This window comes from Rhinichthys klamathensis, unplaced genomic scaffold, assembly GCF_029890125.1.
Source record: "Rhinichthys klamathensis goyatoka isolate OS25496 unplaced genomic scaffold, OSU_Roscu_1.1 h1tg000161l_1, whole genome shotgun sequence".
NCBI lineage: Eukaryota > Metazoa > Chordata > Actinopteri > Cypriniformes > Leuciscidae > Rhinichthys > Rhinichthys klamathensis.
Genome location: NW_026606695.1, coordinates 2,277,304 through 2,292,753, shown reverse-complemented (window position 1 = coordinate 2,292,753; position 15,450 = coordinate 2,277,304). Strand labels below are relative to the sequence as shown.

General features: G+C 35.5%; 1 protein-coding gene across 1 annotated transcript in view; it reads left to right on the top strand.

Annotated features, from left to right (window-relative positions):
• The window catches only part of arap2 (ArfGAP with RhoGAP domain, ankyrin repeat and PH domain 2), a 122,164-nt gene that overhangs the window by 94,527 nt on the left and 12,187 nt on the right, over positions 1-15,450 (top strand). The window contains exons 19-27 of the mRNA XM_056258923.1: positions 3,598-3,661; positions 4,304-4,467; positions 5,730-5,942; positions 7,328-7,433; positions 7,984-8,131; positions 10,206-10,274; positions 12,769-12,843; positions 13,224-13,341; positions 14,219-14,347. Coding sequence (XP_056114898.1) covers positions 3,598-3,661; positions 4,304-4,467; positions 5,730-5,942; positions 7,328-7,433; positions 7,984-8,131; positions 10,206-10,274; positions 12,769-12,843; positions 13,224-13,341; positions 14,219-14,347 — 1,086 coding nt within the window. The remainder of the gene's footprint in view (positions 1-3,597; positions 3,662-4,303; positions 4,468-5,729; positions 5,943-7,327; positions 7,434-7,983; positions 8,132-10,205; positions 10,275-12,768; positions 12,844-13,223; positions 13,342-14,218; positions 14,348-15,450) is intronic.

The following is a 15,450-nucleotide window of genomic DNA, read 5'->3' as shown; positions in this document are numbered from 1 at the left end:
TGTCGAATAGGCATGTTTTTGAAGTTATCATGGCCTGTTACTGGCACTGTTAATCTCTAAAATGAAAAAAACAGAAAAAAAAAAAACACCATAGCAGTAATGAAAGTGGTCCATGAAACGTGTGCACTATATTTCAAGTCTTTTGGACCTATTTGATAGCTCTGTTTGAGGAATAATGCTATTTTATGATTATTTATATACTATCAAAATGTTTTATATACCATTATAAAAAATTTGCTTTAATTTTTATTTTTCATTTTAGTTTAAGTTTTTAAGTAAATTTGTTATGTGCTTTTGTCATTAGTTTTATTTAATATTTCTATATAGCTTTAATTATTTTTATTTCAGTTTTAGTTTTAGTCATTTTAGTTCTAGTTGCTTTGGCAACTAACTGTGAAGTTTTCTGTTTAATAGTTTTATATATATATATTTAATTTCAGCTTTATAGCAATTTCTAAAACGTTTAGTTTTAGTTAACAATAACAACAATGGTGAGGAACAGATTTTTTTTTAAATTTAAGTTAATTTAATTTCAGTTATTCACTGAACAACTTATCTGTCCTTGCTTGCTTCTCTTGGCATTCTTGAAAGTTCACTTCATTATCCAAGTTGCAATGTCCAAATCACAAACAAATAGTTTTTACGAGTCAGACAATCAATTGTTCCCGTTTACAAAACCAGTTTGAATGGTTTGTTCTCAAATCGGTCTGATTCGATATTCAAGGTCAGTTTTTCTGATTCATTGATCTGATTGCAGCAGTTAACAGCTCACTGGAGAGGAAGATTAACAGTGGATAATGAATAACTTTTCGTTCTTTTCATCAAACAAAGAGTTGTATGAACCACTTTTCTGATACTCTTATTGTAAAATTCCATCCTTTTTAAAACTTGTAACTGGATCCAGCACATTCTTCTTCTTTTGTGTACCACAGAAGATAGAAAGCCGGTGAACTAATCCTGAAATTGACCTCTGAATGTGTGTTTGTATGTGGGGTTCAATTCTAGCAATTCATTCACACTTATTAGGTCCTCTTAATAGGCATTTTTATGATTATCTGTTTGAAAAGATTGTCCATATATCTCATATTCTTTCAATAAATTGCATCAGTGCTGCTGTTTGAGGTGAAGTGTCACAGTAATAGCTTGAGATACCTTGAGCCTCACGATAATTTTCTTGAAATCTCATCTGAAAAATTAGCCCTAGTCTGTGCCACCTCCTCTGTCTCCTGCTAGTATTTCCTCATTGGCATTCCCAGTGTGCTAATGTTTGACTCTGTTCCCACGTCTCTAAAAGACTCGTCTGGTCACACGTCTCGCCTGTCTCCAAGGGAGACCGCAGTTGCCGATGGCAATCGTGTTTGGGAGGGAGGTGGTTGACATGAGCTTGGCACCCATGGACCAGATTTGCAACATTTTCAATCAATTGCGCTAGAACGAGGCGAGAAAAATCAATGAATCTCTTTTTTCCCCCTAATCCGTTCAAGGCCAAAAAAGGATCAAATCCAGAAAGCCAACATACTCAGGGCAGGATTAAGAGGGTGATGCCTCAACAGTTTGCGAAGCCTTGAAATGTAGCGTGGCGCGGTAACGAAGCGTCTCCAGTGGTTTAAGATCTCTATAGCGACAGAACATATGGGCCTCAAAGGGCTGCAACTCTGTGAAATTAGATTAGGACACAGACATAGACAGACTAGCATTTCACTGTTTGCCCCAGCTCACCCTCTTTTACGCACTTCTGCCACAAACAGAAGAGCAATGTCAAATGCCTCCTTTTAACAATGGAAAAGCTCTATGTAGAAATGGCATCTGAAAGTCATACATTATTTTGTCTTCAAAGAGGCTTTTGAAAGAGATTCACATTCAAAGCACCTCAAAATAGTTTCTTTAGGCTTCCTGAATGACACTGTGACAATGTTGGGTGGATTCAGGTTGATTTGGACACTTTTTCCTAGTCATCTCAATGGCAAAAAGTGTCCCAATCAACCTGAATTCACCCTATTTGTGAACGACTTTGCTGTCCGTGGTCCTGAAACGTGACATGGAAGTGCATGCAAGTCCTCCATTAGGATCTGATAGTAGGATCTGTTGTTCTTGAAGATAGCAAAAGGTGCCTCATGTAACAGTGGGGTCCAAAAGTGTGAGACCATGTTACAAATCTGGGATGAAACTCATTTAACTAATTTAAATTGTGGTATTTTGAAAACAGACACACATAAGGGTAAAGAATAACCATTTCAGATTCTGCACATTTCTATTTCACCACTCACCAAACCAAACTCTTGAAGCTCAAGATGCTCTTTGAATCATCTCAGATCATGCTGGAGACCTTTTTTAAACAAACATGTTGAGTTCATGCAGCTCAAATGTTGCTGACATTAAACCAAAAGAGAGAGAAAACAAATACTAAGACATTCTGAAAGTCATACCCATCTTTTAGTTCAACATTTGTTGTGCTGTTCTAATCAAGACTTGTGGTCTGAGACTTTAGGGACACACTGTCCTTTGGGAACTTTAAGCATAATTACTTTGAAAATTGACTTCCCTCTCATCTGTCAACATAATCTAAACCCTCATTAAATGGAAAGGAAGCTTGCTCGCCACCTTTAATCTAAAGTCATTCCTCCTTTGTAAATTATTTCTATATATGTGTAAACAAGAAAAAGAGAGTCAAGAGAGGTGTTATTGGAATCTCAATGATAGCCCCAGCACAACAACGCTGTTAGTTGAATTAAGTTTTTTTATTCCTTAATAAAAGTAAAGGCCGTTAATGTTTAAGGGAGGTTAAAAGGATGAATTGAGTGCTGTTTGTTTTTATCAAACTGTGATAGTGAATGTTTGCCTCTTTTCAGTAATGGCTTTTAATAAAGCTTGTGTGTCCAATAGCACTCTTTTTCCTTTTTTTTTGGTTTGTTTTTTTAAATCATTTTCAATAACATTATTAAACAAAATTTGCCAACCTTGATAATAGCTAAAGTGCAACAATTAAAGTGCTTGTTTTTAGCACTTAAGTTATATGTTTTCGTTGATTTTGGTGGAGTATGGAGATGCAAAATAATTGAGCAATTTTGTTCTCACTTGACCTGTTTTTATTTTAGTTTATTTTTGTATTACTCTGAAATGGATTAATCTCAGAATTAATGCAAAAGTGATTGAGTTTATAAATTCGATTCATTAATGAAACGTAATACAAAGATTGAAAGACAGTTTTGGTCATTGAATGTGATTTGAAATATTGGTCTGGTACTGGTCTGGAAAGAGAGAGACAAGAGGGAGTGTGGAAAAATGACAGATGTGAGAAAGATTAGTTGAAGAATCAGTGACTCTGAATGTGTATGTACAACTGTGCATGTCTGGTGGGTTCGGTAAGGCAGTTTTCTCATGTACGGCTGTAGAAATTAATGACCAGCAGCACTCAGCTTTCTGCTTCACTTACTCCAGCTGGAAAGTTTACAAAACACTAAAGCTCTCATCATTTGTTTCACTTCATGTTTCTCTTAATGCTTTTCGTTTTAGTTTATCTGAGTGCTTTTATCTTTATGCCAAGGTTATAGTGTTATGGACAACTTCAGCAAAGGTTTTCCTGTATTTTTTCCTCAGCTGTGTCCACTCATATGGAGGGTGACGAGAAGATTCAGGTTTTACTCATGGTTGAGCGTGGAAGGTACAGTGAACTGGACACCTTACTCAATATCAGCACAGTCTTTTATGTTGCATTATGAGATTTAAGTAAACATACTAGACACTATTAAGATTTATTTATTTATTTTTGAAATAAATAAATTCAGACATATTAAACTGATCTAAATAGATTGACTGTAAATCTATTTATAATGTTACACAAATTTCTATTTCAAATTAATGCTGTTCTTTTGAACTTTCTATTCATTAAAGAATCTTGAAATAAAATGTGTCACAGTTTCCACAAGATATTAAGCAGCTCAACTGTTTTCAACATCGATGATGAGCACCAAATAATATTAGAATGATTTCTGAAAGATCATGTGACACTGAAGACTGGAGTAATGGCTGCTGAAAATCCAGCTTTGCATCACATTAATAAATTACATTTTAAAAATATATTCAAATAGAAAACAGCTATTTTAAAATGTAATACCATGTTACAATATTACTGTTTTTAACTATATGTTTATAAATAAATGCAGCCTTGATGCAACATAAGATACTTTTCAAAAACATTTTTAAAAATCTTACTGACCCCAAACTTTTGAACGGTAGTGTACAGTGAATGTCTTTTGAATTGTAATTTAATTTGGAAATGTTTTTTTTTTTTTTTTAAACACAGAACTGTGTACGTACATGGCATAACCAAGCAGGACTTTGCACTGTGGCACTCTTCCATTCAGTTGGCAGCTAGGACGGACGGTATGGCTCTCTGCAACCAGCAAATGAATAAAAATGATGTTCCTATAATCGTGGATAGCTGCATTGCTTTTGTCACCCAGTATGGTAAGTCGTTTATATTCCTATGAGATCTAATCATTTGTATTTCATGTTCTAATTTAAAAAAAAAAAAAAACATACGCATTTTTAAACTGTGTTATCTATAAAAAAAAAACAAGAACACTATCAATACTTGCAAATGAGTATCACAATTTTATTAGCAACGTTTCGGTCTCACGACCTTCATCAGGCATATACAACTATTCAAACTCAATCCCATTTAAACCAAAGAATTAGTGAGCATAAGAGTTCTATCAGAAGAAAAGATGTCAATGGCTCATTTGCGGCTCATTTAATATCTTCGAATCACGATGTGAGCTGTTTGGGATTTTTGTTTGGGATTTTTACCCTTCAGACTTTATCACCTAGGGGTATGAATGAAGAAGCATTATTTAATGTGATGTTATAAAGTTCATATTATTATTATTTTTTTCTCTATCTTTGATATTATGAATAATTATATGTTTGTAACCGTTTATGATGATGTGGTGTTAATTATGTATTCAGTCTCATTGAGCTTAATTGGTTACAAATAGATCTTTACGGTGATTGGTCATGTGATCATTTTAAATGGGATTGAGTATTTGAGTTTGAAAAGTTGTATATGCCTGATGAAGGTCGTGAGACCGAAACGTTGCTAATAAAATTGATACTCATTTGCAAGTAGTGATAGTGTGCAGGAGGTCCTTATTTTTTTTTTTGTGTTTTTTTTTAACCTACCATTTGGTCTTTTTTCCTACGCACCTATCACCTCCAGGTGTCAAGTCAAGTCATCTTCATTTATATAGCGCTTTTAACAATGGATTGTTTCAAAGCAGCTTTACAGAGATAAACATATAATTTAAGGTAACAGAGATTGTTTTGGCGTTATAGCGGTTCTTGAATAAAGTTATTTCCAGCTAAAGTTAATTTTGATTGATTCACCTCCGTCGAAATGATCAGACTTTAAACGCGAACCTGTGATTAACGCTGACGGCGTTCACATGCACATTCAGAATTGATTCTATAGTTATGTGCTTTTGAAAATATGTGCGCAGGTTTGTAATTCCATACAACCCATGCCTAAACAAACTACTTGTCTTGCCTATAAATTTTGATACAGAATTTTGTTTTATTTTATCACTTCGGGGTACGCGAACCGAAATTCACAACGCTTTAGTTTATCTGTAGAGTGGGAAAGGGATCCTCCATAGGTGTGCGATAGTGATTGCCAATATACTGTTATATTGACAGTAAAAGCAAAGCTCTTACTTTTGATCATTCCTCAGGTTTGTGTTATGAGGGAATCTACCAGAAGAACGGTGACCCGGGGCGTGTGGCCCAGCTCCTGCAGGGGTTTACCAAGGATGCTCGGGTTGTTAAGCTACGGGCTCAAGACCACCGGCTAGAGGATGTCACAGACACACTCAAGAGCTTCCTGTCTCACAGTGAAGATGCTTTATTGGCTAAAGAGCTGTACCCTTTTTGGATCTCTGCCCTTGGTAAGTTCTGCCAACCACTTAATCTGTTCCTGTGAACGAGCATTAATTTGTGTTTAATTGTAGATAAAACTACTCTAAAATCCAATTGGCTGTTATAGAATGTGCATTCAGTCGTTCTTTAGAATTAACGTCACTATTCTTTATGTACTTTACTGTAAGTACTGATACCACAATGAGAGTTTCATGTAAACAACACTGATACTAGTGAGTTTTAGAATGCGGCCTACACAAAAATGAATTCCATTTTTAGGAATCACTACTTAGGATTTTCTTCGTCATCAAATTTTTCATGGCTAAAAATCCACTACACTGCTAACGTATCTACAGAGGCGGCAGCCAATGAACATGAGGATTCTCTGTAATTTCAACACACACAAAAAAAAAACATAGAGGTGGTGACCCGCATCATACATAATCAAAACAATTATAACTATAGAAAATTACCTTGAATGCAGTCTTCATCTCATGTGAGTGTACAACATTCAGATGATTGATCACAAAAACAATTTATTTCTTAATGTGTAATACTTCAATCAGCACCAAACTACTGAATGCACCTTTAAGGGTCTTGTCTAATTTTTTTTTACTTTTTGTTGCATTTTTCAGGTTCTATCTTGCCATTTGTGTAAAATGCAAACCAAACTTTGTGTGGATACACAGTATATTTCTACATTAAAGGGTCAGAGGTTAAAGGGTTCTGTCATTAATCATCATGTTGTTCCACATCCGTAAGACTTTCGTTCATCTTTGGAACACAATTTATGATATTTTAATGAAATCTGAGTGTTTTCTGTTCCTTCCTCCATAGAGATCCAATGCAACTACCACATTTATGGTCCAGAAAGGTAGTAAAGACATCAGAGAAGTAATCCAATGGTTTAACCTCAATTTTATGAAGCGACTCGAGTGCTTTGTTTGCGCAAAAAACCCCCGTAATTAACCACTTTATTTACAAAATAATGTTATCCAAAGCATTCATGCAACAATGTCAGCTCTGGCATGAACACAAAACTCATGCGTTGTGGTGCTCTTGTGACCACGCTTTGCAGATCAACATTTTCGTAAATAAACTGGTAAATTATGTGTTTTTTTTGCACAAACGAAGCACTCGTGTCACTTTGTAAAATTGAGGTTGAACCACTGGAGTCACATGGATTAATGATGTCCTTACTACCATTCTGGACCTTGAAGGATGTAGTTGCATTGGATCTCTATGGAGGGACAGAAACCTCTCGGATTTCATTAAAAATATCTTCATTTGTGTTCCGAAGATGAACAAAAGTCTTACGGATGTGGAACGACACAAGGATGAGTAAATTATGACAGAATTAAAATGTTTGGGTGAACTAACGGTTTAATGAGTGTTTGTTTGTCCGTGAATCCAGATGAACAGGACGAGAAGATCAGAGTGCAGAAATATTCATCCTACATTCAGAGTTTACCAAAGGTCAACAGGTCAACCCTTGGTGCACTGCTGCAGCATTTGTACAGGTATTTTCTTCTTTTCGCAACAACAACAGTCTGCGATAACATCCTCTCAAGCCAGTAACATTTCCAGTTGGTATTTTGTTGATGTTTGAAGTCTGGTTAAATAGCTCACAGTAAACATGGCCACTCCAAACCCTCACTGGGTATGTCAGATTGCTCGAAATATTCCTGTAATGACTGTAATTGTTTGAAGAAGGCTTAATTGGCCCTTTTGGCATATTTGGAGTGTAGCCTAACATTTCCCCCATGATGTACAATAATCGTTTTGTTGTCTTCAGGTCTACACAGCATTTGCACCTGCCTGTTTTGTTGTTGTTGCTTATATATGCTTTCATTTAAATCTACTCACTTCCTGTCACAGCCTTAATAAAACTACCTTAAAGTTGTGCACACAATAACACCATGCCAACAAAAGAGGGCTCATTCAGTGAATTCAGAAGTGTATATATGCATTTACTTGTATGGATGCTGTGTGTTTACTCATCTATGATTTATGTAGGTCTTTTTTCCACCAGTATTCAAATATTTATGCACATATATTACGTCTGTACAGGATCCAGAGGTGCTCGCACATCAACCAGATGAGCACGCAGAAGCTGGCATGTGTTTTCTCCTCGTGCCTGTTTCAAACAGAGGGACACACGGCTCAGGAGACCCGCGTGGTGGAGGACCTCATCAACAATTACATCCAGCTCTTCTCTGTGAGTTAAACGTGTGTCCTCTCTCAGGATTCAGACCTAGTTGATCTCTGTCTATTGATTCCCGAGGGCCTGCTAAATGTGAGACTGCTCCAATATTCACTTCCCTCATATTCATAGCATCATATTCACGGTATGAGAGCCAAAATACATTTTCACAGCGCTGGTGTTATGATTTCACAGGTGTGTGTGCTGTTAATTCATTATTTATACCGTTATAACCCTTTTGTTAGTACACGTGAGAGTTGATTTAGTTATTATGGTTCTGCTTCATTAGTAGTCTCTTACAGAAGAATCTGATCCTGATGCAAGAAATAGTATCTTGTCAGTTGTAATTATTGCTCATGAAAATACATGACTGATGAACAACAGGCCTGTCTGTGTCGAACCCCTCATTTGAAGAGGGCGATATCATACTGGCAAGCTGTGGCTGTTTACCCATTACAGAGTATATGACAAAATCCATGGTGCTATGAACACAAGCATTTCCATTCAACACCACGAAATGCGCAGCTCTAGTATAAGTGTGTGAAGAAGGGGACGGTGTTCGTGTTGCACTTGGACGCTTGCCTCTGTAATGGGATTTACAGTGCTGCGCTGTGCTAATTCCCCTCTCAGCACGCTCATACTTTCATAGTTCCCCTGGCTTCACACATACACGCACTTGTACTTTTAGAGAGAAGGAAAGAAGGAGAGCGTTTGAAACGTGAAGTTTAGTTCGACAAATAGCCATAATCTAGAGAAAAATATGTGAAATTCCACTGAAGTAATGTAGCATAACATGACATGCAGGTGAAAATTAAGTTTACTATACACATAAACGTGTTTTGTTTTTGTTACAAATGAGCCATCTTCTCAGTTTTTTATCATTCTGCAAAGTAAATATCTCAATTTTATCAACCCTTTAATAAAATGTAACCTTTTTCTCCACAGTCCTAATGTTATGATCAATTATGTATATTTCCACCTAAATAAATAATGTTAAAATGCTATATTATTTTGTCTACATACACTACCGTTTAAAAAACTTTTTTTAAAGAAATGAATATGGATTTTCTGCAAGGATGAGTTAAATGTATCAAAAGTGGCAGTAAAGACTTTCTTTAAATTATCTATTTCAAATCAGTTCTGTTCTCTAGAACGTTCTATTCATAAAATAATTCTGAAAAAAGCGTATCGTGGTTTCCACAACTATTAAGCACCACTAATGTTCTCAACATTGATAATAAGAAATGTTTCTTGAGAAGCAAATCAGCATATTAGAATGATTTCTGAAGGATCATGTGACACTGAAGACTGGAGTAATGATGTTGAAAACTCAGCTTTGCCATCACAGGAGTATATTACATTTAAAAAAATATTCACATAGAATACAATATGACTATTTTTACTAGATTTCTGATCAGATAAATGCAGCCTTGATGCAGAATAAGAGACTTTGGTAATGCTTTACTTAAAGCCTTTTTGTTCAATGCATTATAAGGGTATTCATAATGTACGTTGTAATGCATTATATTTTCAAAAATAATTAACCAAATTAAAATGCATTAGAATATTCAAAGATTCCTTAATGCATTATATGTTCTAATGGTGTATTATAACTGTGATTACATGATACCATTCAATGCATAATAAGGTGCATACAAGCCATAATTAATGCATTAAAAATACTTGTATAATGCATTATACATAAAGGCTTTAAGTGAAGTGTTATCGAGACTTCTTTCAAAAACATTAAAACATCTTACTGACCCCAAACTTTTGAACAGTAATTAAATAAAACATTTGTTGAGATGACATTTAACAGTGTTAGTAGTGTTTTGAAATATAGCTTTAAGTGAGCATTAGATGATGGCAAAGGTAATCTAAATGTAAAAACAGGGTAAATGAACGTGTAAAGTTAAATATCTACTTCAACTCTTAAGTTTTCTGATGTGCCATTTTAAACAAGTCATCTTGTGGGACGCATTTTGAGTAGTTGAAATGGCCTGACTTTGCTGTTGGGGATGTGAGCAGGTCTGTTTACTGTGCACAGGGGCTTTAATCTCTGTTTATCTGTGTGGGTCCATTAAAACAGGTCAATGAAGAGCAGGTTAGGCAAATGGAGAAAGAAAACAGCTTTATCACCAGGTGGAAGGATACCACAGTAAGTCACCCCTTTTAACCTCTCTGTTAAATAGGTGCTGGTGTGAGAGATTTTTATAGAGCATGATGTTACAGTCCATAAATGTGTGTGTGTTTGGCTTTTAACCTGTTTGTGTTTGCATATATGTGTGTATGTTTTCACAGGTCACATAATCAGTTTGACCTGTATTGGTATTGTTTTGAGCAAATTAGAGCAAACGTCAAGCTCTTTGTGCTACCTAACCTTTCCGTCTCCTGCTTTATACCTTTCTGGCACCACAAGGAACAATTTGTTCAGATAAGCTGAAAACAAATTAATCTTCCTTTGTTTGCTGCTGTCCAAGTTTAAAAAGTTTCTGTGTATATGTTCAAGTTGGGGCAAGGACAGTGTTTGAGCTGACCCATGGAAAAATCTTGAAGCATTTGGAAATTCGGTAACATTTTACAATAAGGTTTCATTAGTTAACTACATTAGTTAATATGAACTAATAATGAACTGCACTTCTACAGCATTTATTAATCTTAGTTCATGTTAATTTCAACATTTACTAATCCATTATTAAAATCAACAGTTTTATTTGTTAACATTAGCTAATGCACTAAGTTACATGAACAACGAACGACTACTTTTTTTTTAAAACTAATATTAACAAAGTTTAACAAATACAGTAACAAATTTGTTGCTCATTGTTTGTTCATGTTAGTTAATACATTAACTAATGTTAACAAATTAAACCATATTTTTGTCATGTATTTTCCACAAATTTAATAGATCTAGACAGTACATAAATGTCATGTTATTGGCCCATTTATGTATGAAAAACTCTTCAAGCATTTAAGCAAAAGCCTTTAGATCGGTGGTTCTCAACCTTTTTAACTCAGTGGCCACCCATTGTCCAACACATTATTCTAATACACATTTAATACACATTATCCCTTCATGTTAGCTAAGATATTTTCTCTAATATTTACAGATAATAATTTGTTTTAATCATTTTGTTATTTAAGGTTCTGATTCTGTATTTTCTCCAATAAAAACAATTTAGTTATTAAATTCTAGTTATTGAGGAGGGAAAAAAATGAAATGCAGTTTTTGGCATATACAAGTTATCTTTTTATATTTAATTAAATCATTTTAAGCCCCTCGGAAATTTGCTTAGGCCCCAGTGGGTCGGGAACCACTTCTTTAAATCAAATGGTCTGTGAGAAACATGTATTCGGCTAATTGTGTCCAAACATTCGACTGGTACTATACCTTGGGTGCAAAAATAACCATGTTTTGCTGTATGAATCAGAATATCCTGAATAAGAGTGTTTATACACTGTTCTTATAGAATGTTACAGTAGCATATGTGTCATTTACGCTACATTTAAATACATTTTGCCAAAGCAGTTTAGAAAGGAGGCTTTAATCTCTGGTTTACATGAGCTAAGATGTTTGCCAGCTTTTGCTGTGTAATGCGGCTAAATGATGTGTGGGACTCCAGCTGTGTGTCATTTAGTCAGACACACACAGACGCTGGTCTGAACTGAATGGGCTGTTGATTGCTTTTGTGTTATCCATAAAGACTGCTGTATACTGTTTCTTAGAAAAGCTGTGTTCAATCTTTCTTTCTTTCTTTCTTTCTTTCTTTCTTTCTTTCTTTCTTTCTTTCTTTCTTTCTTTCTTTCTTTCTTTCTTTCTTTCTTTCTTTCTTTCTTTCTTTCTTTCTTTCTTTCTTTCTTTCTTTCTTTCTTTCTTTCTTTTCTTTACATTTATATAAATTAAAGGGATAGTTCACCCAAAAATGAAAATTAGCCCATGATTTACTCACCCTGAAGCCACCCTAGGTGTATATGACATTCTTTCAGACGAATACAATCAGAGTTATATTACAAAATGTCCTTGCTCTTCCAAGCTTTATAATGGCATTGAATTGCTGTTTCTGTTTTAAAGTCCATAAAAGTGAATCTATCCATCATATACAAACTCCTCACGGCTCCGGGGGGTTAATAAAGGCCTTCTGAAGTGAAGCGATGCGTTTGTGTAAGAAAAATATCCATTTTTAAAACTTTATAAAGTAAAATAACTAGCTTCCGGCCAAACGAACATATGGATTGCACACAAGTCTAAAGCGCAACTTATGAGAGTAATGCAACATACTGCTGATATTTGGGCTACGCCATGATGCACTACGCTACTTCCGACGTCACAAGTTTGGGCGCAAGTAGACTGCGTATGGCCGTTTGGTGGGAAGCTTTGTAACGTGTTAAATATGAATATTTTTCTTACACAAACTCATCGCTTCACTTCAGAAGGCCTTTGTTAACCCCCCGGAGCCGTGTAGAGCACTTTCATGATGGATGGATGCACTTTTATGGACTTCAAAAGAGAAACAGCCATTCACTGCCATTATAAAGATTGACTGAGTAAATCATGGGCTAATTTTAATTTTTGGGTGAACTATCCCTATAAGTATGTATTTAAATCTTAAGTCTTGTGTGTTTTGTCTCTCTGTGTGTACCTGTGTTTGCAGTTCTCTCCTGCTGGTGACCTGATATTTGAAGTCTACTTGGAAAAAAAGGAGCCAGAGAAGTGCTGTTTAATCAAGGTTTGTTTCCCTTTCTCGCTTTCTGTGGTGTGTATGTGTGTGTGTGTGTGTGTGTGTGTGTGTGTGACTGTCTGGCTGTCTGTGTGTCTGAACCTAGAGGGTATTCTGCCACAGACTAAATCAAACTGCAGTTAATCAAAGGCATGTTTGATTTAATTGTGAGAGTAATTGTGTTTTATCAGTATTCAAGATAAACCTCAGTTAATAGAGGTTGTTTCAGAGTGTTTTTTTCCTCTTGACACTTCTTTGATATCTTTTTTCCTATTTTCCTTCAATTTTCCTCCGGCAAACGTAGATAAATCCTTTTGAACAAGGAAATGAAGTCTTGAACATTTAAAAAACACTGACAACAGATTGATACCGATGTCTGTCTCTATAAGGTGTCTCCCAGTATGAGGTCAGATGAGCTTGCCGTCTGCACTCTGGAGATGAAGGGGAAGGAGGTCAAAGCTCAAGATCTCTGGACCACTTTTGAGGTCATTGAGAATGGAGAGATGGGTAGGGTTACAATGCTGTTAAATCTTACAAATACACTAGAAACTATTGAAATCAAAACGTAAATTTAACTTATGAATGAGTTATTTTTTTTAGCATATTATTAGAGCATTTAACGATGTTCCTCCTAAAGCCCACGCACACATTAAAATGTGAAAAGTGAATGAGCATGATTAGTACTATTATTATTTCATGGTGGTTATTATGAGAAACTATTAACAGATTGTGATGGCATTGGTGGGAGGGGGAGACAGGTGGTGCAAGAGTGATTTTTGCCAATAGCGAGCATTGTGTTTTCCTTTTTACAAATTACAACTTGATAATGGATCTATTTTGCACTTGAGTGTGTTTTCTAATCATAGTCAGATTGGCTGGCGATAATTACAAATTTGCACTATATAATTATGCTTGTGTGGAGGACAAACCCAAAGCAAAAACAGTTTGTTAGAGGGTGGTGATGATGAGAAGGATTCTTTTTTTCTCTCTCTTTACGTTATCTGTATGTGTTATTTTTGTATTTTCAAGTGAAGTGATGTAAGAATATACAGTCCTACACATTAATTTTTGAGATTCTAGAGAGTCTTTTAAAAGTTTTTAAACCTTTTTGGCCAGAAACATACTCTACACATGTACACAAATGCCCGTCCACTGCATTTCAACACGCGTTTTATTGTACGTACTTATATGAATTGTGCCCTGACACTTTTTTGCAGCACAATGAAGTGTGAAATCGAGCTTGCGCAGCTAGAAGCGTTTGTTCACATTTTGCATAGCGTATGTTTCTGGCCTTTCTATTTCGTGGAGTCGCAGTCAATTATGAAACAAATCAGATGGAGATTTGCATTCACTTATCCTACCTATCATTTCTCTCTGTGCTCAGAGCGGCCCTTACACTACAAAGAAAGGATTCTGGAGCAGGTATTGGAGTGGAGCTCTCTGGAGGATCCCAGCTCAGCCTTCCTGCTCATTAAGAAATACTCTGGTTCTAGAATGACAGATTCCAACTCGGGTACCAACAATGAATTTCTTAATGCACCCTAGCAGATCGCTCCAAACTATGATTAACAAATGAAACAACTATATGGATCTACATTTACAGTCATTGTTTCTTTGGAAGATCAGCTCCTGGTTATGCTTTAGAACGGTGCTTGATTTTACTATATATCATATTTGTCCAGCCTTGACAATATTCAGCATGTCTCAGTATATATGTATTCTATATTTACTAAATGAACACAAGGAAGAAGGATAACTATTCAATAACTTTCATGTTTATGCATCAATAAAACAGTACAGTTCACATATTTTTAGTAAAATACTAAAATGAACATTTTCAGATGAGGACCAAAACAAAACGTTGAATTAGAGTAAAACATTTTAGGACTGATTCCTGGAAATGAATTAGAATAGATGACGTTAAAGCCTTTTTCGCTAGTGAGGTTTAAATAAGCAACGCTATTAAAACTGGAGACATCTGTCTTATGTTTATTTTAATAATGGAACATCCCACATGGAGACTCCCGTGAACATTTTTCAGTGATTACGCGAATTAATCACTGAATTCAGGGTTTAAAATGGATTAACTGGCCATCAAAATCATTGTGAATATACTGTGAATATTTGATAAATCACCCAGTCTTAGTTACTACCAGTCATAAAGTTTTCTGATACTGGCCTAATTTCATAACTTTTTACAGTCTCAGTACCAATTTCCTGATGAATTTTTCACTCTTGATGATGAATGGCGTACTTGCAGAAAAGCAAAGCAGAGAGTGCATTTACGCTCTTTTTCGGTTTCCTATGGAAACCATCAGTAACGGAAGAAATCATAATTTTGTACCTGCGCTGAGTAATAGCTTCTCTCCATGCCTCACTAAAGATATTAATATATATTAAGCAGTGCTGTTATGCAAAGGTTTATTCATTTGCCAGGATGTGTAATTGCTAGACTCGCAAATGTGTTAAGCTGGAAATGTGTTGCAGTGGAGATTTCAACTTTAGACATTTTAAAAATGTATGACAGTTGGCATAGTGGGGGCCGCAGTGGTGCAATGCAACAGTATACCTACAGTTTGTATGTTCTGTGTCTCATAAATAGTTTATAGTATGACT